The following is a 22,935-nucleotide window of genomic DNA, read 5'->3' on the forward strand; positions in this document are numbered from 1 at the left end:
TGTGTTGTAGTTGTAGGAGGAGCTGTGCGCGCCTGTGGCGACTTTTGACGGATCTTGCATTGATTGACTCACTCTACTGACAGTGACAGACTGGCCTAGCTAGTACTCTAGTAGTAGTAGTTCTATTTATATGGCCCATATGAGTTTAATCATGATAGGGATACAACTACTGAACTACTTACTTTGGTAGGTATTCTAAATTGGTATTACTTTAGATTAAGTCATAGTGACAAACCAGAGATTTTTTAGAATCAGTTCATTTTTAATTTCCTCATTTATTCAAGATTTAAACCAAATTCTCATGTATGATAATGCTGGTATCCATGATACTTTTCTGGTCTACTTATAGGACTCAAAAATGAACTTGAGGGAGAGTCTAAAAAACTCTCTGCTTTGCCACTATGGATTAAGTGCATCCAAAAAAAGGGTGTTTTTTAATCATATGTTTCTTGGGGTGTAGATAGGTCATACTCATAGGAAGAACCTGAAATCCGTTTTTGGCGGTTGTCATCGGTGATCGGAAAACCGTTTTTTTCCAATTTTTCTATATATTTTCTATTGAAAACGATAATGCGGGTCCTGTGGGGAACCGGGGGTTTTAGGGGGGCCTGGGGGGGACACACCCGAGGCTCTAATTCGTCAAGCAAAAATCGGCAAAATGGGCAAAAAATTGGAAAAAATCGGGATTTTTTTTTTTTGAATGGAAATGATCTATATTGATCTGGGAATGACTGTAAACCTATGTAAAACCCAAAAATTGCGCTAGGTTAGGTTAGGTTACCCCCCCCCTCTAAAACACCCGGTTCCCCACAGGCCACAGGTCCCACATTGTCGTTTTCATTGAAAAAAAATATAAAAAATTGAAAAAAATCAGTTTTCTGATGCCAACTGCCAAAAAGGGCCACACTCAGGATGATGTATGTTTTCGGTGAATTTTCCTGCTCATTTTCACTTTTTTTAAGCTATTGCTGTGCACAGTTGGCGCAATATAATGAAAATTGATTATCTTCGCGCACGTGTTCGCGCAATCCCAGCCATCTTTATTTTAGAAGAAATTTTCTCCAAAGTCATATGGCAACACTGAACACCGTCTGTTTACATTTCGTATGTATAACAGCCGCAGTTTACGATTACCGTACGTTCCGACGTTCCGTATCCGACAAGGCAGACAACCGGAAGAGTCAGAAGTAACCCGGACATGTCTTACATTTTATTGTTGTCAGTTCGACTCGCGTAGTCAATATACTCGCGTATATTGTTGACTGAAATAGTAGAACTATTTTAGCTTTCTAAAGTACGGCACACGGCGCATTTTTTTACCAACGTAGTATGGCGCACTGCGCAGGTCGTTAAAATGACAAAATAAATTCCCGCGCACCTGGCACATCTTCCTGACCATGGAAAAAGGGATTTCATATTCCTTATCTACACCCCAAAAAAACATATAATTAAAAAAATATAATTTTTTTGGATGCACTTAATCTAAAGTATTACCTCTGAATTTCTATTAGATCTAAAAATCAGAAAATATCATCTTCTTGACTCATGAGCTGTAAGTGACAGCAGGTCCAGGAGCAGGTCCAGGATTGTTATGTTTTACTCATGAACAAACCTTGCTGCTCCAAAGTAATAAATTTGCAATAAATATGGAAACTTGCAATCCAATTGTGCATTTTGATATTAAGTTTATTCTAGGTAATTCATTTGATACAGTGGGTCGTGGGAAATACTGGAAATCTCATGGCTTTGAAAATGGCAGGAAAGCTCTGGTTTCAGCTTGAAAGGTGGATGCATATATTCTATGCTTGCACCACAATACTTTTAGTTAGCAATTAGATAGGATTAGGAAGTAATGCATCTAGCGGGAAAAATTTGCCTTAGATAGCTGTATTTCATGCCTGACTGACTGAGTCCATGTCTGCAATCACTCTGCATGTTATGATTCATACTGCAGAAATCTTGTTTCAATTACCAGAATATTGCAATTGTAGTGCCAAGATTAAATTTTTAAACCCAAAATGTGACCAGTATTATTGCAGGTTTTTCATAAGTACTACCCTAATTTAAAGATTTCCTTGAAAAAATCCATGTAAAGATGTATTTAGAGATAAATCTGTTTACTAATCACATATTCTAAGTCTGATATGTTGTCAAACATCTTCATATATTTGCACTTCAGTCACTTACCTTTGCTTGACAGTCAGTAACTCTCTCCTCTTTACTATAATATTTTATTTTTAAAATCTTGCATCAGTAAATTTAAAATTTTGCATTTTCAAATGTATTTTGTTTTATTTGGAATCTTGCTGATGGCTGAACTTGAAAATTTGGCCGAAGCCACCCGTGAATTGGACAAAAATATCCATGAATTTGGCTAATTTATTCTGTTCTTTTGGATCTTAACCACTTTTGTCAGTAAAAATAAGAAAAATGGTTATTCCCACCTGATATCTTCAAAATCCCTCATGAAACAATTGTTTTTGTTCACAATTTTATAAGAGTTTTACCTGATATTCCAGATCGGGCTGCTTACAGATATACCATTACAAGAAAATTTAAAATTCAGTCTTTCAGCACCATGCTACTACCAAAATTTTGTCACCCAAAATATTTGTATTGATTTTCTTACTGTTCAGTATTTACCAACTGTATGTGATTGGTAGCACAGTTTTGCATTAATAATTGTATCTTACAATTCTTGTGCTTTCAATATAAACCAGAAAATATTATTGATGCTTCAAAAATATTGGGTGGAAATTTTGGCATGATGAGAGATAAAAAAAAAATTGCAAACAGGCTACTAATGCCATTTAAAATAGGCATTGGCCTAATTCCACATGATTTTCATTTTGGTTACTGGCAGAGATGAAATTGTTCAAGAGCACTGGCACTTTTTTCTCATCTGTGGGTATATCTATCCTGTTAGCCTATCAATAACACCAGTTGCCCATGATACTTGCTTCTAATGTGAATGATCTATCTTATTAATATGATGAAGCAATAGCCTCTCATTAATTTTTTGCATAATATATATACTAGTAGTTGCATCAACCAAACATGTAGAATGTTTTCCCAGCCAATATCATAGTAAATTTTCAAGGGAGTAGAGAAACTCAGGTACAGTGGCAGTCAGGACTGAAATGTCACTGACAGTTGGTAGGTGTGGCAATATAAGTTAGTACCGGTATTTCTTTAAATTAAATTTATCCTGATAGTAGCATAAATGAGAATGTGACTTGGCCTCTTAATTAGAAAGTTATCATGTTTGTTATTGATTGATCTCTAGCTTGATTATGCGGTTTAATCTAGTGGGTAAACTCTAGTTAATTTCCTTGTGGGGCATCCTGCATTGCTCTGTTCTATTACATGCATTCAAATAGCAAGCCCATATCTCATTGGTTAATACATAAGCTTTTTTTATGTTACATAACATTATATGTGTGATTTGACTGTAGAATAAAGCTTGGATCTTCCAAAACTTTCAATAAAAGCTCCTCTCTACTTTGATTTAGGAGTGGTTGGATAGGGTTACATTTTTTGCCTGTCTAAATACAAACCTCATAGGCTACTATTAAACCAGAACAATATTCTTTTAATTTCTGTCTGTTTGCAGCCTCTAAATATTCACTTAATCATTAAAAAAATGATTTCAAGATCTCTATTATGTCTAAGAATTACACCCTCTATTTTGAGGTCATTTTCCACTAGTCAAACTCATCAAAACTTTAAAAGTGGAATAAGTTTGGACAAGTTGTACAGTTCCCCTCTTCAAAGCACTGATGTCAAACCAACAGTGAGTTCTTAAATATTAAGTGAGATGTTTTGTAGTCAGTTGCATATGCTGCAAGTGTTACATAGACTATAAACAATAATTATTGTTTTAACCCTTTAATGGGTAAGTTACCTTGCATTGTCACTTGAAATTGCTTCACAAAGAGACTCACCATGGCTTCTAGTTTGTGTTTGAGGCTTCCTTTTCATGCCTCTTTCAATTACTAATTATCTGACCATCCTTCCATCCATAGCATCACCATCTACCATACGCCATACTCTTTAAGCATTTTTGTAAAAGGCGGAAGTATCAATGTATTCAATTATTTAAGGTAACTTGATTGACTTGAAGTACTGTGTATTAAATTTTAAGCTTATTAATTTTTACATTGTCATAAACTAAGTTTTTATCAAAAAAATTTTGGGTATTGACTGCATTTAATGAATTCTTCAAGTGCAATTTAAACCTCTAATAGGCAAAATTTTTTAAATACATACAAATAAATATTTTGTATAATTTTTCTTACTTTATTTTACTGGATTCTGAAATTTTATGTTCTGGATATTTCAATGCTAGCCTGCAAAAGGGTTAAAAATTCAAAGAAATAACATATATTGAATTATACTCAGTTGAATTATTTTCATGCCCCCTTTAAGCTTAAGTATTATTATAATCCTGCAATCAAATGTTCTATATTTAATTCAGTTAATTTAATTCCACAGATTCCCAGCAATGAGACTGCATTTGGTGGCTACATCCCTCTAGGTGAGTGTGGGCCATGGAGCTGAAATTTCATCTGCCCGCTACTGGATTGCTGAAGATTCAAACTCAGAGAAACTGCAATAGTAAACTCAATCTTAAATAAAAAATATCAAAATATTTTCAATGGTTAAAAATTTTTAACATTCAGTTTTTTCCAAAAAAGTGCTTATTTTTTGAGTGTATGTATGACAAATTATTTGATTTAATTTGGTATTGTTTTAAATGGACACAAATCTAGTGTTTGAGTTGTTGGGAACTCAGTAGGTATTTCTTTGGATTCTTGTTCCCATATGCATGAAAGAGAATGATAAGAATTGTGAATGAATGACTAAACATCAACTGGTATTTTCTTATTATAACATGAATTTTATTTCCTCAACTGGTATTCCCTGACGTTTATTTTTAAAACTGAGTCAAAACTGATGTCTATGTATTTAAACAATAGAAAGATCAGGGCTGTGAACTATGATATAGTGAAAGCCATGAGCTTCTACAACAATAATAATGATATTAAGAATTAATTAATAAAAGACAGTAATGCTGTATGGCAAGAATTATCCTCTCAATTATAAAGTTATGTTGAACCCAAGTTTACCAAGGACATTTGTTGTTATGGCAGATGCATAAGATGGAAGCTTTGTAGTTTAAAATTATTGAAGTCACTAATTATTGATTATAAGTATTCTGATATTAATCTAGTTCTTCCAACAACTCCAAGAAAATTTGTGATTGAAAAAAAAACTTTGCTCAAGTTCATGACTTGTTTTAGTGACAATCCCTTATATGGCATGAAATCTATACTGCACTTTGTAGTATAAAATTGCAGTTTGAATGCAGTATTGATTATAGCTCAACAACAAATGTGTTGTACAGCAATCCATTAATGCTGTGAGTTTGCTTTCTTGGTAACTTGGAGCCACAGCAGCTTAGTGGCTGGGATATTTATGATTGATAACGTTGTTGATAATTTTTTTAATCTTGTAACTTTAGCTGAACATGAAAACAAATGCTTGTAAAAAAGCAGTTATGTCACATGTCACCATAAACATCCTTTTTGTAATTTCATTTCCTGCTTCTTGCTCCAAATTAACTCAGCCATGTTGAATTCCATATTGATAATAGCTGCCATAGTTTCATGTTAGGCCATACAAAACATTAATATATTCTAACTGAAAGACTCCCTGCTTTTTTAAACTGTAGCAATTTTGTTTCAGTTTGCCATCAAATATTTATGATTGCTAATGTGTCTGTAGAGGTTTTGACATCATCCACTTGTAGTAGTTATCCAACGTGATCTATTAATGTGTTGAAATTCTAGCCAGAAATTGAGCCAGTTTTTTTCTATATACAGATGAAGTGGATATCAGCTACATGCGCAGCAGTGGGCCGGGTGGTCAACACGTCAACAAAGTCAATACAAAAGTTGATGTCAGATTCCTGCTGAAGGATGCCAAATGGCTTCCTGAATCAATGAAGGAAAATATAATGAAAAAGGTATTAAGTGCTTCTGTATTTGAAACTTGCAGTTTAGTTTGGTTGTTCATAGGTAAAGATGATTGTTTTAAAATTGTTGATTTTTTAGGTCAGCTAGCATAAAGGAAAATGATTTTTCCATGTTTAAGATAGTCTATTTTAATCAATCTGAATATAATAGTAGAGTATTCCCTCAGTAATTTTAAAGTTATGTATATGCCATATTCAAACTGCTATGTACTTTAACTATAACTATCACTGTATGCAGCACAGCCACATGGTCACCCCAAGTGGCTACATTATCGTCCGCTCGGATAAGACTCGAACACAGCAACTTAATTTAGCAGACGCTCTTGACAAGCTGCGAGCTCAACTGTACTCAACTGTAGAGCGTCCTCCGGTCCGCCCCGACCACTACACAATTGAGGTCCACAGGAGAAGGTAAGCTCTCTTGTCTAGAGGAATAAAACTGGAAACTTGAACTTGCTTGTGGGAAACTTGGAACTTGCTTGTAGGAATTGTAGGAAACATGAACTTGCTTGTGGGAAACTTGAACTTTCTTGTAGGAAACTTGGACTTTCTTGTAGGAAACTTGGACTTGCTTGTAGGAAACTTGAACTTGCTTGTAAAAAACTTGAACCTGCTTGTAGGAAACTTGAACTTGCTTGTAGGAAACTTGTATTTGCTTGTAGGGAACTTGAACTTGCTTGTAGGAAACTTGAACTTGCTTGTAGGAAACTTGAACTTGCTTGTAGGAAACTTGAACTTGCTTGAAGGAACTCATGTTTGTGTGCTCTGCCTCAAAGTGACTGAAATTCATTTGAAGTTCAGTATCATTTTTGTTTTTTAAAGTTGATATATGTTTTTGCTTTACTATTGATTGCACTATTTACTGAAAGACTAGATATGATGCAAGCTCATGCATATAGTTTATAGTGCGTAGTTCAATGATAGAAATATTATATAATTTCTTTTTGGTTAACATTTTATTGCATTTCTGCATCTAATCAGTAATTCAATTGCTTCTATTGCGTATAATTGCTGCTTTCCCCCCCCACCAGCTGCCCCCTCCTTCCCCACCGCTCGCCCCTCCCTAACTCCCCCATTTATTTCCCCCCACCCCACAGGGCAGAGAAGGCTACCCGCGAGCGGCTGCGCGAGAAGAGAATAAAGAGCGACGTGAGGCAGTTCAGGGGCGCTCAGTGACCACCGCGCTGGCTTCGCGATTATCTTATAAATTGTATCATGAAACATGGCGATGGATATTTTGGAATAGAATAGAAGTGTCGGCCTACGTCACAGAACCCTTGGGCTTTTACAGTTTTTGGAATTTCTTTGATGAACCATATGGATGGATATTTTATGTCAGAGAAAAACCTTGGGATTCTACAGTTTTTTGAATTTCTTTGATTTATTGCTTCTGCTTGAGTCACAAAACTCAATTGATGGTTTTAAGATTTATTGCTATGAATTTCTGAAGTTTCTTCATATTTCAAATTAATCAAGCGAATGTTGTTCCTTTCACTTACATTTAAACTTTTGAAAAATCAGCCTGCAATTTAAAACAATGGCCGGCATGAAGAAGCGATTTTACAATGTGAATGTATTTATTAATGAAAGTATAATTTTCTTCCAGTCTAGCCCATGACATTTTTTTGCCCTGTACCTGCCTGACTAAACTACTGAATTGTTCAATTATTGCGTGCTTATAAAACAAATGATTGTGCATTTACTGCTCCTTTCGCCTTTGATCTCGTCATCAAATTTTTTTCTGGTGAAAATGATTCTCAAACTACCGGTGATTTAATTGCATCATTTATTCATTTTACTGAAAAAATAACCATGCGAATTACGTCAACGTAGCTTCGCCATTAGTGAGGAAGAGAATAATTTTTTTTTTAATTGTCGTCACTCCTATACATTTTATAAACAAATTTCTGTTCGAGAATGAAGATTTTACCTGGTTAACTATTCCGTCCTGACTAATTGTGGGTATCGAAAGACATCATAACTTATCGTTCATTTTATTAAAAGATTATCAATCATTCACACAAGTGCTATATGTTGTTCATTGAAGGAGGCATTATACTGTAGGTATAGTCTGCGCTCATATGGAAGTAAATTCGAGGATTACTTAACTTCCTTGTGCTGGCAAGCCACGAGTCATCGTAGCATATAAATAAGTTCCTAGGTAATATAACTACGATTTCTCACACTAGATACCATTTTGGGATTCAAACCTATTTAGACACACGTAGACAGTAAAATCGTGAAGAAGGGATCTGATTCATCCAACGGTGAAAGCTGTTGAACTATTAGCAAGTTGAGTGGATCTTTCAGGAAAATGAATGATGTGTATTGTCCAAATATAGACGCAATTTATTGCCTGCAGCTAATTGTATTGATATGCCTTTTTGCCGGGTCACTCTGGCTCAGGCTGACCTACACAGGGGTAAAAAAGTGCATCGATATTTCGACAAAGTCTCGCTCATTTCTTTCTCTGAATGATGGAATGAAAGCGCTACGGTCACACGAAATGAATTCGAAAACAAACATTTCCCGTTGATTGAGTTCACGAGAATCATGATGAAAATTTCTGACTATTGCTACTGTTTCTACGCGTAGACCCCGAGACGTGTAGCAGGTGTAGGTGGACATTACTGGAGGAGAACAGTAAAATCGTGAAGAAGGGATCTGATGCGACCAACGGTAAAAGCTGTTGAACTATTAGCAAGTTGAGAGGATCTTTCAGAAAAATGAACGAGTTATATTGTCCAAATATAGACGCAATTTATTGCCTGCAACTAATTGTACTGATATGCCTTATTGCAGGGTCACTAACTCTGGGTGACCTACAAAGGGGTAAAAAAAACGCGTCGATATTTGGGCAAAGTCTCGCTCGTTTCTCTGAATGATGGAATGAAAGCGCTACGGCCACACGCAATGAAGTCGAAAACAAGCATTTTCCGTTGATTAAGTTCGCGAGAATCATGATGAAAATTTCTGACTAATTGCTACTGTTTCTACGCGTAGACCCCGTGCAGACCCCGAGACGTGTAGCAGGTGTAGGTGGACATTACTGGAGGAGTTGTTATCGTTACGATATTCGGGAGCTCGATGATGAGAAGTTGAGCTGCCAGATGGTTCTTTTCCGAGGTTATTTTCCTGCACGAAAAAGTTGAAGTTATAAAATACTGAATGGAGTAAAAAAATTATGGTTAGATATTAAAAGAACTTCGGTAATGTAAACCTGCTGTACGAGAGTGAACAACTGTACACTGATAGAAATTCCGAAACTCCGGTCGACATGTACTCGATGCAAAATTTCTACTTGAATTTTTAAGGCGCGCCTATTGAGACTAGTTTATCTTTCAAATTTCTCACTTAGCTTAATGGTTACAATCACACAATTTATTTACGAAAAAAGAACAGATAAAATATGATGCATTTATGCTCACCGCCGCTGTGGTGGCTTCATGTGAGAAATAGCAAGGTTTGAATGATGTCCACGAAAATAAACAAATGCATGTACTAAAAGTGTTTACTTCTTTAGGCCATTAAAGAATCAACTCACATTATCGCTATAATTAATACTCATCGTGAGAATACAAAATGTAAAATTCCTAATTTGAGTTTTTACTAGCGCGTTTACCAGTAATTCAAAATAATGTATATTTATAACGTAATCAGGCTAATTATTAACAATCTATCAATCTACATGCTTTGATTTTAAGATTTTCCACTACAAATCAGTTCAATTCAAACGCTCAGCTGTGTTTTGAAACTCAGCTCAGCTTCATAATTGTGTGTTTATAAATTGGTAGCTTAAGTGCGGAACATTATTGAAACTCGAAAAATTTTTTTAAATATTTCTCATAGTTTTGTGCATTGTATATTGTAGATACAATATTTCTCATAGTTTCTACAAAACAATATTTCTCAAAGTTTATGGTGTAGTTGCATTTGAAAATTTGAACATATGTTGATCTTAATTAATTCCGTTATTGAATTTGCAATAATGAATCTTTCCTGATTGCAGAAAAGCCATATTCTCCTTTGCGATTGCTATTATTTTGCTAAAGTCAATTATAAAACAGGCGATTGTTTACACAAGTGGCTTTGCGACTGTTATTTTGTCAGGGTTTAATTATAGAACGAACGATTATTTATAAAACTTTTCGGGTTCCTTGGGAGCAACAGCCAATAAACGCTCGTATTATATAGAGGGGTCGCTTCACGAGCTGGTATTATATAGAGGGATTGCTTCACGAGCTGGTATTATATAGAGGGATCGCTTCACGAGCTGGTATTTTATAGAGGGATCGCTTCACGAGCTGATATTATATAGAGGGATCGCTTCACGAGCTGGTATTATACAGAGATATCGCTTCACGAGCTGGTATTTTATAGAGGGATCGCTTCACAAGCTGGTATTATATAGAGGGATCGCTTCACGAGCTGGTATTATATAGAGGGATCGCTTCACGAGCTGATATTATATAGAGGGATCGCTTCACGAGCTGGTATTATATAGAGATATCGCTTCACGAGCTGGTATTATATAGAGGGTTTGCTTCACGAGTTGGTATTATATAGAGATATCGCTTCACGAGTTGGTATTATATAGAGGGTTTGCTTCACGAGTTGGTATTATATAGAGATATCGCTTCACGAGCTGGTATTATACAGAGGGATCGCTTCACGCGTGCGCTAGAGTGCCACCACAGCTTGGCACTCTGACAACTTCAGCGCCTCTGCCAACCGCGGTTCCGTAGAATTCTTCAACTTCTCAGAATTGTTCGCTGTTTATTTGAGTGCTGTTCTCAGCTCGCGGTTATTAAACTTGGGTAGGTTTGTCTTACAGTTCAATACTCTGTCAGTTGCAGTTTCGAGAATTTAAATTAGTGCTGTAATAAATTTGTTATTTCTGAGTTTATTTTGCATCTGACTATTTTAGAAGTTTTATTCAAATACTCTGTTCAGTCCACCTTTGCCCGTTTTTCAATACCTCAACCTTCTCCAAATGAGGATAAATTTGTCCCGGTTATATTCCAACACGGCAGATATTGTGGATCCCCGCTCCAATGACCCCTGCATGTAAATCTGCGATTAATGTCTTCAAAACACAAAAAAAAAATCAAGAACTGTGCAATAAGAAACCATTAGTATCATGAAGTGCTTTCTTTGATTATTTTTCGCTTTTTTGGGCCTTTTTAAATGAAATACGAGTATTGTGAACGGATTTATTGTGACGTCCTCGTTTCAATTATAGATGAATCGAAGCATTAATTGTTAAACTAAACTTGAAATAAGTGGTTGTCTTAAAAAGGATTTCAAGGACACCTGAGCAATGTAGAGGCTTATTATGCATGAGGGAATTTTATTAATTTTCGGGCAGTTCAGTTCACAAAAAAAATTCTTTATCTCGTGCAGTCTTCTATGAATTTGAAATTGGCAGAGTTTGCTCGAAAAATTAAATCACATTTCACCTATAAATTGAGAGGTAATTGAGAACGATGCTAAGTTGCTGACCGTATGAAATTCTTCTAGCGTAAAGATCAGGAGAAGGCAAAACCAATAAATGTACAATTGAAGTTCGGGTGGAGGTTTATTGAAAAATAATTACGATGAGAATTGTGTGAAAGAGCTACAGCCTGGATAAGAACTATATTGAAAACCTGTAATTAAAGTCAGTTGACGGCAATAGAGTACAGTTCGGTGCCACAATAAAAATCTGAATTCTATTGAACAAATAACTGTTTTCCCACAGCTAAAGACTGTCAAACTCACAAAGGTTTTCACACAGCTGTAGACTGTGAAGTTAATAAATATTTCAATACAGTTAAAAGCCTTTGAATTAATAATTGTTTTCACACAGCTTAATTAAGACTCAAATTAATGAATATTATTAGACAGCTAAAGATTCTTAAATTAAATTTCAATCGGCAACAAACAACTGTATAAATTAAGCAGAAAGTGGTAAGTCCACACTGACACCATCAATGTAGACTTGCAGTGACGGAATGTCAGTGACAACAGTTACAGTCATTTAATCCATTGCAGCTCTTCATTATTGATTATCTTGATTCTTCATTCTCACTTCTCCCATTATCGTTGCTACAAAGAAAAAATATCACCGATTCTGAATGTATGGACCTGGCTATACATGAACGACGTGAAACTACGTACATAAGCGACGTAAAACTACGTACATAAGCGACGTAAAACTACGTACATGAACGACGTGAAACTACGTACATAAGCGACGTAAAGCTCGTAAAACTGCGTACATAAGCGACGTAAAACTGCGTACATAAGCGACGTAAAACTGCGTACATAAGCGACGTAAAACGACGTAAAGCTATCGAAATAGAAAGTTGGGCGAGGATGTTGAACCAGACCAACCGGTCGGGCAGGAGGCAAGGGAAACCATTGGGGTAACTGAAGGAGAAACCATTGGGGTAAATGATGGAGAAACGGTACGAGAAACTATTGGGGAAAATGTAGGAGATATTATTGGGAAAACTGTAACGATAAACTATTACATACATACATACATACATACATACATACATACATACATACATGCATGCATACATACATACATACATACATGCATACATACATACATACATACATACATACATACATACATACATAGGGAATTACATAGGGAAAATTACAGAGAAAAATCGTGATAGCTCATTGCTCCCAAGCAGGGAAAAGCCCTGCCGCGTGTACGCACAGACGAGGAGCAAACCGTACCAACAATCTTACATTTATTGTTTAATGAATCAATTGCATACGAACCGGGTATTATTGTGACTGATAATAACTAGTATGGAAAAAGTATAAATAAGACTGATTATAAAAGTTGAACTATTTATTTCACTATTATACTAATTATTATTTTATTATTATTATCATTATTATTTTGTTATTATTACTTAATATTAAACTTGATATTAGTATTGTTATTACTATTATTACTAATTTAGTAATTATTTTATTAAAAATAAATTTATTCAGTAATTTCTCCTGTAATGGTGTCAGCAAATCTATTCAATAACGTGTTTTGATACTGCCAAGCTTAGCCGAATATAAGCCAGTTCCATAACTGAATATTGTCATGGGCAAGACTACTCAAAATAACAATGTTAAATGCCGGTCAAAAATCTGGAGGCGGTATTTAATGCAATGTTTTCTTTCTCTTATTATTTCATGCATTATATATTAAATGTAATCATGACGCAGCTCAGGATTATATACAGTTTCGCTACTTCATTTTTATGACTAGAATGCTAAGCTCTCTTGGTTTGGTCGAGCAGCTCACCCCACGTTATCGATGCTGCTGTGGTAACAGTGATACGTGCATTGCATTTGTTCTTAAAAATTAATTGCGAGTTTCCAATGGAGTTGATTGAATGTGACTCTCATGCTTGAAGTTTTCTTTTCGAGTTAAATTTATGAATAAATGATAAAAATAGTATACTTCGAATGGTCCTATATAAACTACAGCAATACCACTTGATATTTTCGTGTCGGTAGCAGAGTCATGTTCGTCAATTATGTACGAACATATAGACAGTGAATGTATTCATCATCTATAAAAATTAGTATGAGGATGAAGGCCGCAAAACAAGTCTCATCTTTTCGGTCAATTTTTGTTACTTGTGATTTTAACCTGACTTTTTCATCCGCCATGATTCTGAAATTATTGTGAAAAATAGCATTGTGCTGAAATTTCTTTTCTTTTACGTGATACCAAGCGTTACCTGCAATCCCACGCTACCCACAACCTGACAATACCTGACATGGTTGCATGGTATTGTAACTGGCATGGTTGCATGGTATTGTACCTGACATGGTTGCATGGTATTGTACCTGACATGCAATGAGAGAGTAATGATTAAAAAGTCTACCGTGAAAAAAATCTGGGAGTTTCTGTCGAAAAGGAGCTGAAATTTTCTAGGCCTATTGAAACGCAGGTTAATAAATCCATTAAATTTCTTGGACTGATCAGAGACTCTAACGGAACGTTACTACACTATTCGAAAAAACTGTAAAAAAAAACGGTCTCACTGGCGTTCTAGTGCCAGGTCGCCTCGTGAAAGTAAACCGTTTATACGTTTTTTTTAGATGTTGTACGGATTTCTAGTGTTAAATTTGAATAAAAACGGTCATACAGTGTTTATTTTCACGTATCGGCCGGCCACTAGAACGCCGGTGAGACCGTTTAACGGTGATTTTTCTTACAGTGTACGACCACGGTAAAGCATAGGTGCTCGTAGGTAACGAGTACCTAGACGAGTATGTACCCTAATTTATTACGTGAGCTTATGCTTCGAAAAAACTAAAAGATAATTACTAGAGTTTGTCAATAAACAAATGTTCATTGAAGCACGCTGTTTAAATGCTTATTTACATTTGATCGATAAAATATCTGCCAATTTATTCGCTGCAGCGACTTTCTCGTGAAAAAATGTATGCATATTTCATCACACCCGAATAATAGAAAAATGCTCCCACACCCACAAAAATCAAAATTAAAAAAAAAAACGTATGCGACGTTTTATAGATCTGGTCTTTACGCATTGAATGATATGTGTCTCGATGTTGTAGCTTGAAAACCCTAGGAGGATATAGAATTCTAAAGTACCCCCTATTTGGTCCGTTTCTTGTAATTTCACGTTTTCTTTCATTTTTCCCAAAAATTCACAAGTACAAAAAATTGTCTCTTTTGGTTTTACACGTGTGTACCAAGTTTCAAACTGATCCATCTGTAAATAGCTGAGATAAAATTTTGCCCAGACGTGAGACGCTCCCCTTAATTCACGTATATATATTCTATGAGTAGAAAATATATCCGATTATAAATAAAAAATAACTACAATTATTATAGTAATAATAAGAATAATAGTATGGTAATAATATGGGATTAACGGGTTAAGTTATGCTGTCATATCGATGACTTTCAATTGATTTGTTAATGGAATTCAGGATGAATTTGTATCTTGGATCTTGGTTGACGTGCACACTTGATTTCATTTCAAAAGTCATAACAAATTTTCGTTTTATAAATTAATCGCGTGGGAAGGCAAGTTGGAACCCAAACCCATGCAATCCAACACACGAACATTTATTGCTACACTGAGAATGTTTACAAACATTTGTATAATGATCCAAGTACATGGAGCTAATATTAAATTGAGGGATGTAATTTAAATTTATATTAAATAAATGTGTTTAATATTGAATGATTGCACAGTTAGTCCCTAACTACCTCGGGTGTTGGGGAAGATTCGTTTTAAAATAAAAACAAAACAACACCGACGGAAAGAACCCTCCTGGGGATACCTGACATGGTTGCATGGTATTGTAACTGACATGGTTGCATGGTATTGTACCTGACATGGTTGCATGGTATTGTAACTGACATGGTTGCATGGGATTGTACCTGACATGGTTGCATGGTATTGTAACTGACATGGTTGCATGGGATTGTACCTGACATGGATGCAAGAGAGTAATGATTAAAAAGTCGACCGTGAAAAAATTTTGGGAGTTTATGTCGACAATGAGCTGAAATTTTCTAGGCCTATTGAAACGCAGGTTAGTAAATCGATTAAACTTCTTGGACTGATCAGACGCTCTAACGTAACTTTACTACGACCCTAGTAACGTATAGGTGCTCGTAAGGAACGAGTACCTAGATGAGTACCCTAATTTATTACGTGAGCTTATGCTTCGAAAAAACTAAAAGATAATTACTAGAATTTGTCAATAAACAAATGTTCATATAAGCACAAATAGGTATTTTGGTGAAGCATTTGAGTTTCAGAACGTGAGATGTAGTAAGCATGAAGGCATCGCAAAAAATAATATCAGTTCGGACATCATCTAGATAGCTATTGAAATGCATATTTACATTTGATCGATAAAATATCTGCCAATTTATTCGCTGCAGCGACTTTCTCGTGAAAAAATGTATGCATATTTCATCACACCCGAATAATGCACCCATAGACCAGATTCGTTTGAAGGCGAGTGCACCTCAATCATAATTTATTGCGTAGCTCGCTTCTGCACTCAAGTTGCATTACCGGTTCTACATTCCTTGATTAGCAACCCGATTTTACAAGTTATTTCATACGTACGCATGATTCAATCTAATAAAATGCTCACTACATGCATGAAGAATGAATGTAATTTTCATTATAGGATAGTGAAAATGAACAGAGCACTTAAAAAATTCCTCTAAATTGCCACACAAATTCAAGATCACTCTAAACAAGCAAATATTGGTCAATGGTTCGTAGCGGCCGTCACGCGCAGCATCAGCGAACCCTGGCCTTTGGTTTAGTGAAGGATCTCGAGTTCCGTACGTCTCGTGTTGCGCGGCTAGGCTCTGCTAGCGTTTGCTGGTCACGCGAACGTTGATATGGTTCAACTACTTATAGAATAGAATAGAATATAATAGAATAGAAAATAGAATAGAATAGAAGTGTTGGCGTTGAAGAAATAGGCCCATTGCCTGTTGCCTATTCTTGAATTTTTCGTGACTTGATTCACAAGGGATCCGGCCTTTGGAACCCGATGGGCAAAGTCATCGTACTTTACGAGGATACGACCAATTTTGCATCAAGTCATTGTGATTGATGAGGATAATACCACTTTTGGTCAAGGTAATTGTACTTGACGAGGATGACATCGCTGATACGAAAAATCATTGTATCAGAATCAAATGACTTCATCGTAAATTAAGTACAATTGACAACAATCACGCAGTTTTGGCTAAATAAATCTGACGGCACAACAATCATAGGAATTAAAAGTATATAATTTTGCCTGACAACGATCATAATTGTTTAGTCTGGTGTCGCTTAAATTAATGGCGATTACAAGATTCTATGTAGTCATCGGCTCAATAATGGGAAAATAAATTGTACATTTCATTCGTGTTGTATCAGGTTCAAATGTAAAGATAGCAAGCCCACAAAATTGTAAGTCAGACAACTAACCGCGACAGGATGCATTCAACGAGGTTGCCGATACACGAGGCTTGGACACGAGCGATAAATTTCCGCGTCTAGAATCATGACCAACGAACTGATAAAATTTTGATGCAATTTTAAATTTACGTTACAGAAAGAACAGATGCTCTCTATAAAGAGTGCGCTACCTATTCTGCACTCAGAAAAATTTATGGTTCATTTTGTCCTAATAGTGTTACACTTTCAATACCGCCGCACGAGCCGAGAGCGGACATAACACTGACGAGAGCGGACATAACACAACATCCTTTTGCACCGCCCCCCCGGCTAAACTGAGTCAGGATGACACACACAAAAACAAAAGGTGCATCATTATTTGATCAAAGTCTCACACATTTACCCGATAGCTAATAAGCAGTACAAAATATTCTATTAAATCAATTTTCACTGACCGTTCGACTGACCGGCTGATGCGGGCGGCGGTGCACAGGTCAGGCCATGTCAGTGTCGGGACGCGGGCCGCTCCACGAATATTGGGCAGCAGAAGAGGGCGAACACCGACGCCAGCGCCAGCACTGCCATGCCCAGGAACTGTGACGCATAACAGCAGTTATGGCGGAGAGTGTTATAGAAAAACGTTTATTAAAGTTATCTTAAAGCTTTGATTGGTTGAGATAAGTTATCAACATCATCAGTTATGAAGGAGAATGTTATAAAAAAAGTTTATTTAAAGTTATCTTAAAGCTTTGATTCGTTGAGATAAGTTATGAACATCATCAGTTATGGAGGAGAATGTTATAGAAACAACATTTATATAAAGTTATCCTAAATATTTGTATGGTTGAGATAAGTTACGAGCTAAAAAGGAATAAGTTGGATCACACAATAATATTAATCGTTGGAGTAGTTAGTAAATCGAGGAATAAAAGTATTAATTATAGAAGTTAATTAATGCCACAATCGAAATACTTACAGTTAAATACAATTTTAAAATGCTAGAATTATCTTTCTATGAACTCGAATGTGCAGATGAGTAAAGTTCAGTATATGTTGGACTGCCGTCTCTCGCATAGCTATAACCACACGACAGTATACCCACCTGGACTAGCGAAGGAAAATTCAATATATATTGGGTTCGAAAACCTCCTATAGCTATAACCACTCGCTTGCAAATCCATCCACCTGAATTCGCTAATTAACTACAGTTTATATGGAATTTTAGTCTCATGTACAGCCAAGCACGGGCTGATAAACCTACTAGACTGTATAAACCTACTATAGACGTAAACTACAGTTTATATTGAATTAAACTCACTCGTGTAGTTAACCACGGGCTAAACAACCCAACAGAACTTCCTACCTAAACTGACCCTTATATTGGATTCAACTCCCACGTATATAAGCTGCAGTTTATATGCATATAGAGCGGGAGGAGTGAATGCGATACATGAATGCCAGCTGACCGCTGATCTATACTTGCCTCTTCGTTGAGTGAGTGAGTGACCTTCTGTGGGTGTAAACGCAGCCCATCTTCCCCATCCACCTTCATGGTGGAGGTGTAAATAGACGTGGAAAAGAGGATGTGTTAGGATAACACGTTCTATAACACATAGCACACGGATGTGTTAGGATAACAGGTTCAAACACACACGGATGTGCTGGGATAACTCGACCTAACACAAAGCACACGGATGTGTTAGGATAACAAGTCCTAACACAGAGCACACGGATGTGTTAGTACAACACGAACTAACACAGAGCACACGGGAGTTTCAGGAAAACACGTTCCAACACATGGCACACGGATGTGTTAGGATAACACGTTCTAATACACGGATGTGTTAGGATAACACGTTCTAACACACGGATGTGTTAGGACAATACGTTCTAACACACGTATGTGTTAGGATAACACGCCCTAACACAGAACACACAGATGTGTCAGGCCAACACGTCCTAACACACAGCACACGGCAGTTTCAGGATAACACGTCCTAAAACATAGCACATTGATGTGTTAGGATCATTAACATTACTGAGGTATGAATGCATGTTTCATATTCATGATTGAAAATAATGAAAGAAGAATTGCGTTGAAGAGGCTTCCCCAAGATATTATCCAAGAGCAGGTGATTTAAGGTTAAAAAAAGGAAATATTAGTATCGTTCGTGACCGTTGAATTTTTGTATTCAGGATAATATCATAAATATTATATTGATTCAAGTTATTGGATTTATTGATGCTTTACCGATTGAAAAACATTGGAAGATTTATACCGATTTCCAAGTTCACGGTCGAAGAACGATTACTTCGGTTTTCAATTTGTCTTCGAAAGATTGAGGTTAGAGCGAATTTCTACGAAAATTGAACATGCTTATATTTAAAAATTCTGCCTAGATGTACGTATGCAGCAAGATGACGAGAGAATATTTTACTTATATGACCTTGACCAATAATCAATAATGAGACATCAAACAATAATAAGACCTTGACCATGATAAATGCAACGAGTCTAGAGATTGTATATTTGGTTTCATGAGTTGCGAATAATTAGGTTTATAAAATCAATCCATGATTAAGGTCTTCATTATTAACAAATATACATGAAACTATAATCAGTGATAGTTACATTCATCTGCTCTGCTGTTTACACATTCAATTTCCGTAAAAAAATTAAACCCGTGCTTTCGTAAGCCTCAATGTATGTGAAAAACTGAAGAACCCATCACTACAATGATACCCATCACTACAATGATACCCATCACTACAATGATACCCATCACTATAATGATACCCATCACTATTAAGATATACCCATCCTGAAATGATGCCCTCATCACACTGGGTCATGAGGGTGATGCAAAAACAAATTATTGATACTTCATCATTATATCGATATACTAATGATGTTTTAATGTTATGAGATATAAATGTAATGAGGATATTTAAATGTTATGAGATAACAATTAAATGAGTGCATTTACATGTAATAAGAATATTTCAATACATTGCGATGTATTCCGAACTATTTATTCTTGCTCTTCTCAAACTTTGTAACAAGAATGAAAAAATCTCATCTAGTTTTTTAAACTGTGATTCAGAAATAACATGTTTTACAATATACAAGTGGTTAAATTTTAACCTCCGTCACTAATTTGGCTTCCGTGAATTGTCATAGTTTTGCATGGATTGTTTTTGCATTATGACAGCCAATGATAATCTCATAGCCTTTACTTGATCATGAAGCAAGTGATGCAGGAGATGATATTAGGAATGAGAATGCGAAACAAAAGTGATTTAATTTACAATGACCACCAATCATACAACTAAGAATTTTTTTTCGCTCATTAAGCGTTTATTTATTGAAATAAATGCATAAATGAAAAAATGTTAAATTAGGTTAAATTATGTTGATTTAAATGGTTCAGAAAAGTGAGTAAGAACGAACGATAAGACATTGCAAAAATCTTAGCTCGTCTTTGCTGAAGCCTGAGATTTGAACATATGAATAAAATAAATGAGAACATATACTCCTGTTTCGTATTGAACTTGAAAATAACTTGAGCATTTGACTGATAATGGAAAAACTATTCGTTACAATCAACCTTCATAACCGATAAAACAAAATTTGTAGGGGCCACTGTTATTGAGCAACGCTGGAAACTAATCGGCAAGGAAGATTTCACGTTAAACCCTTCTTATACGGATTCATCTACTGCTGTCAATGCTTTTCGTACCAAAAGGCCTGGTAACGAGGGTTACCGTCACCAGACAAACTTTAAACTTTTTTTCGGATACATCAACCGTCGTCAATACTATTCGTACCCGAAGGCGTACTAACGAGATTTACTCTCACTTCGAACAAAGATTTATCTCTTTGTCTGCAAAAACTGTTCTTGTCGTCAATGCTATTCGTATTTTAAGACATGGTAACAAGAGCTATCGCCAGTCTGTAAAAATTTAACCCTTTTTACACGGTCGTCAATGCACTGTTAGAAAAAACGGTGAAAAAACGGTCCCACTGGCGTTCTAGTGGCCGGTCGCCCCGTGAAAATAAACTGTATCGCCGTTTTTATCAGATGTTTTACGGATTTCTCGTGTTAAATTAGAATAAAAACGGCGACTCGGTGTTTCTTTTCACGTGCCGACCGGCCACTGAAACGCCGGTAATACCGTTAACGGTAATTTTTCTAACAGTGTGCTATTCGTACCTAAAGGCTGGACAAAAGCCAGCAAAGTAAAGATTAAGTTATGAATAGCGCCATTTCTAAGACAACGTACCTCTTTGGAGGCAACTCTTGGTAGCACTGCGGTGGACCTCGTGGATCGCACCTGCAATGTCAATGATAATTGTATCCCCGTCGTTTTAAATTAATACAAATAACGTCGTAATAACAGAACAAATTCAAATAATATATTTTGTGCAATTTTGAAAAATTCGTGATTCAAAGTTATTAAGATCACAGATGTAGTTTAGGGTAAAATTTTTGTCGCAGCTTTGTCATTAATTAAAGTGAGACAATTAAACTGAGATGTTATCGTATAAATGAAATTTCATTTGAATGAGTATAAGTTTGAAGAGGATTCATGGTGAAGATTTTACCGAAATGTATAACTAAAAATAACTTTGTTTTCATATATCTAAATCCCGGATATAGTATTAAGAATTAACCATAAATTTATATTCTAGTCTTATGTAGTTTCTGGTTGTTATAAGATGATTGTTTGGCATAGATATAAGCGAAAACGTATAGGCATGCAACAAATACGATGTAAAACATATTGTTTTAATTTATTCATGCTTTCGTAAAAGTTGAAAAAGATTACATAAGAATGAATGACATTGATACACAACAAATTCCACCTTACCCGCGGCAGAGTTTCATCTGTCAGTTATCTACGAAAAAAAATCTATTTTAGCATTCAACAGGCACGCTATCTGCAACAGCAGGAGTTTCTATTTGGACGATCTCTGAATTTTAAGTTTCATTTGGCAGGCTTCGAGGCAGATGTTAATTAATTAACGTTATGATGAGGGCTATTGCGATCATTAAATACAAAGGAAGCCTTCAACAGAACATGTTTTTCTTTGTTAAGGTTATTAAATGTTCTATAAATAGTCGGTAGAAATAGATGACATCGCTGCAGTCAATTAGAACATATGCTAGAGTTCCCGATAGCTATCAAATTGCAATTCACTACGAAACAGAATGATTTTAATATTACTTCTCATACAGCCGAAGAATTCATGGATGAATCCTAAATTGCATTCCCTCATTCATCAATAATTATGGAGGGAAAGGAGATTCATCGGTAATCAAATACCCATAAATGGAGCGTACTGCACATTTACACGTTTCCACAGTATACAGTTAGCACTAACAATTTAATGCACGTAATCAAGAAGATTTTTCACTGTCAGTCCAAGGCACAAACTTCGCAACCATTACCTCTATAACGGAGGGCATTTTCTCTGAGAAAAGAACTGTGATGGGGAGAGAAGGACGGCACAACCGCACGCTCAGCAGCTCAGCCCGACACTGGCGATGCTTGTGCCGGCAATAGCAATGGACTGCCAAAAAGTTCATGCCGAGCTTAGAGATTTGGCGGTTGTCTGCCGCGGCCGCGCTCATATTCATTTCTATAAAATTAGTCCAAACTTGAGAGCCTGAATTAATTAAAATTATGTATTAGGATTTTCATTGTATATAATGAAGGAAAATTAATTCAGTTAAAATTTAGCTCAACTAGATGGATGAACTTGAGAGCCTGAATTAATTAAAATTATATATTAAGATTCTTCATTGTATATAATGCGAGAAAAATTAGTTTAGTTACAATTTAGCTCAACCAGATGAAGCTTGACTATATAAAAAAGGTTTGAACCAAGTTGCACCAATAGGTAGAGTTAGGGCATGAAAAGCACCATTGCTC

The 22,935-nt window shown here is 35.9% G+C and overlaps 2 protein-coding genes across 4 annotated transcripts; one reads left to right on the forward strand and one right to left on the reverse strand.

The window, feature by feature from the left end:
• The first annotated feature begins 3,528 nt into the window (after positions 1–3,528).
• LOC108666447 (peptidyl-tRNA hydrolase ICT1, mitochondrial) lies at positions 3,529–7,647 on the forward strand. Its single transcript, XM_018153326.2, has 5 exons — positions 3,529–3,793; positions 4,495–4,537; positions 5,886–6,028; positions 6,276–6,448; positions 7,135–7,647. The coding sequence occupies exons 1-5, from the start codon at positions 3,644–3,646 to the stop codon at positions 7,211–7,213; spliced, it is 588 nt and encodes a 195-aa protein (XP_018008815.1). The 5' UTR covers positions 3,529–3,643; the 3' UTR covers positions 7,214–7,647.
• Positions 7,648–8,705: 1,058 nt separating this feature from the next.
• LOC108666448 lies at positions 8,706–22,658 on the reverse strand. Of its 3 annotated transcripts, XM_047884679.1 has the most exons (5): positions 22,452–22,658; positions 21,283–21,333; positions 18,482–18,544; positions 17,466–17,592; positions 8,706–9,172 (listed from the first exon to the last, which is right to left on the reverse strand). In XM_047884679.1, the coding sequence occupies exons 1-4, from the start codon at positions 22,638–22,640 to the stop codon at positions 17,503–17,505; spliced, it is 393 nt and encodes a 130-aa protein (XP_047740635.1). In that variant the 5' UTR covers positions 22,641–22,658; the 3' UTR covers positions 8,706–9,172; positions 17,466–17,502. The 3 variants fall into 3 exon arrangements, with proteins under 3 accessions (XP_047740635.1, XP_047740636.1, XP_047740637.1); XM_047884680.1 differs by lacking the exon at positions 8,706–9,172 and having other exon boundaries at positions 17,453–17,592; XM_047884681.1 differs by lacking the exons at positions 8,706–9,172; positions 18,482–18,544 and having other exon boundaries at positions 17,465–17,592.
• Positions 22,659–22,935: the final 277 nt, after the last annotated feature.

The sequence above is a fragment of the Hyalella azteca genome, unplaced genomic scaffold, assembly GCF_000764305.2.
Source record: "Hyalella azteca isolate HAZT.00-mixed unplaced genomic scaffold, Hazt_2.0.2 contig15880, whole genome shotgun sequence".
NCBI classification, from domain to species: domain Eukaryota; kingdom Metazoa; phylum Arthropoda; class Malacostraca; order Amphipoda; family Hyalellidae; genus Hyalella; species Hyalella azteca.

What these genes read in the sequence shown, in the direction of transcription:
- LOC108666448 (XM_047884679.1), bottom strand. Translation starts at nt 22,640, where the DNA reads ATGAATATGAGCGCGGCCGCGGCAGACAACCGCCAAATCTCTAAGCTC. An exon ending in AAATGCCCTCCGTTATAGAG is followed by an intron (nt 21,334 to 22,451) that starts GTAATGGTTGCG and finishes TTGACATTGCAG; the next exon opens with GTGCGATCCACGAGGTCCAC. An exon ending in CTCACTCACTCAACGAAGAG is followed by an intron (nt 17,593 to 18,481) that starts GCAAGTATAGAT and finishes TATGCGTCACAG; the next exon opens with TTCCTGGGCATGGCAGTGCT.
- LOC108666447 (XM_018153326.2), top strand. Translation starts at nt 3,644, where the DNA reads ATGATTTCAAGATCTCTATTATGTCTAAGAATTACACCCTCTATTTTG. An exon ending in GCACTGATGTCAAACCAACA is followed by an intron (nt 3,794 to 4,494) that starts GTGAGTTCTTAA and finishes TTAATTCCACAG; the next exon opens with ATTCCCAGCAATGAGACTGC. An exon ending in AGGAAAATATAATGAAAAAG is followed by an intron (nt 6,029 to 6,275) that starts GTATTAAGTGCT and finishes CACTGTATGCAG; the next exon opens with CACAGCCACATGGTCACCCC.